At 36.7% G+C, this 1,796-nt stretch overlaps 1 protein-coding gene across 1 annotated transcript; it reads left to right on the top strand.

The window, feature by feature from the left end:
- The first annotated feature begins 93 nt into the window (after positions 1-93).
- Positions 94-855, top strand: LOC118755254 (secreted RxLR effector protein 161-like). The gene has a single exon (XM_036490106.1). The coding sequence runs from the start codon at positions 94-96 to the stop codon at positions 853-855; it is 762 nt and encodes a 253-aa protein (XP_036345999.1).
- Positions 856-1,796: the final 941 nt, after the last annotated feature.

Consider the following 1,796-nt stretch of genomic DNA (forward strand, 5'->3'; position numbering starts at 1 on the left):
AAAAGTTGTATTGGTATCCGAATTACCCCGACCCATGATGGTGTAGAACTCGACCAGTGTAAATATATTAACGATATTTTAATTCGGTTCAACATGGCTGATTGCAGACCAGTTTCTACCCCAAGCGACTACAATCAAAAGTTATCCACCGGTATGGTTTCAGAAAGCGCTGATGAAGATGAACTAGCAAAGATTCCTTATCAGGCTGCTGTGGGCAGTTTATTGTATCTGGCACAATGTACGCGGCCAGACATTGCGTTCGCGGTTAATGACGTCAGCCGATTTAACTCAAAGTACAATGTTTCCCATTGGAAGGCTGTGAAAAGAATCATGCGATATCTCAAGGGAACCAAGGACTATAAACTAAAGTATTCGTCGAATGGTTCACCACAATTGCATGGTTCCTCTGATGCTGATTGGGCATCGGACATTGATAAACGTCGTTCTTGTACGGGATACTTGTTCAAGATGTCAAATGCAGCAATTAATTGGGCAAGTAAGCGCCAACCAACAGTTGCATTGTCAAGTACCGAGGCCGAGTACATGGCAATGTCATCGGCTGTTCAAGAGGCGGTTTGGCTGAAACAATTATCAGGCGAATTGGATTACGGTGGCGGTTCATCAATTCAATTGTACTGCGATAACCAAAGTGCTATCAAATTAGCTGAATCTGATGGCTTTCGACCGAGATCCAAACATATCGATATTAAGTACCATCATTTGCGTGAGACAGTCGAAAACGGGATAATTTCAATAAAGTATATACCAACAGTTGAGATGGCTGGCGACAGTCTCACAAAAGCTGTGGCTAAAGGGAAGAATGATTTTTTCCCACAGAAAATGGGCTTGTATTGAATTTTAATTAATTTCATTAAACATACATATGTATGTATGTAACATTTTTATAAGAATTTGAAATAACTTTCTTTTGAATTTATAGGTAGTAGGTTAAGGCAAAGAATTTAAATTTATTGGTAGCTTATTGAATATCTACATATAGATTTTTTTTTTTTAATTAATTAAATATTCACACCCCTATTGCGAATGTCGATTGGCAGTAGATAAACGACTATTAAGCGATTATCGATTATCGATGCTATTGCGAGTGTCGCTTAGTCGCTCAATTAGCGACTGTGAATACTTTTTAATCGCTCATCCTTCTATTGCTGTTTTATAGTCGTTGGAGTTTGCGTTTATAAAATTTACATAAGAAAGTGGTACTATAATGGATAAAAAGTAAGTCAATTGAACTGGAAGTTGTAAAAAATTGTGAAATATACATATGCATGTATGTGTCTGAATTACAGATCAAAAATTATAAGTAACTTGCGCGGTTGTGAAGACATGGGCAAAGGAATTTCCGGAAAGAGTAGGGTAGGAAGCTCCGCTTCTATTAGAAAAAATACATATACAATATTTCTTGTGCATATAACTCCGGTTACGCCATCCACAGTGTTTTTGCGCAGAGCCAACATCAAAAGTTTATACAAAAAAACTGCATAATTTATTAATTGACTAGTGCTCGGAAATTTGAAATCTTTATTTTAAATTAAAGTTGAATTCTTTCAATACACGTGTTATGTTGTTATGTTAAAGTTTTTAAACTCGGGTCACGCGTTTGGACACAAAAACCCAACATCATTGTACAAAAAACTTAACCGTACCGTATTTCTTAAACTTCCATAAAGTTTATTAATGCGGAAAACAGCTTTTCCTGCAAATCATGTAAAGCCTAAAAACAGTGAAGCATCGGGAGCGCAACTTCTATTCATAAAGCTCACACATGTACATACACC

This window comes from Rhagoletis pomonella, unplaced genomic scaffold, assembly GCF_013731165.1.
Source record: "Rhagoletis pomonella isolate Grant_MI unplaced genomic scaffold, Rhpom_1.0 Rhpom_scaffold_00002, whole genome shotgun sequence".
In the NCBI taxonomy this organism is placed as follows: Eukaryota; Metazoa; Arthropoda; class Insecta; order Diptera; family Tephritidae; genus Rhagoletis; species Rhagoletis pomonella.

What these genes read in the sequence shown, in the direction of transcription:
- LOC118755254 (XM_036490106.1), top strand. Translation starts at nt 94, where the DNA reads ATGGCTGATTGCAGACCAGTTTCTACCCCAAGCGACTACAATCAAAAG.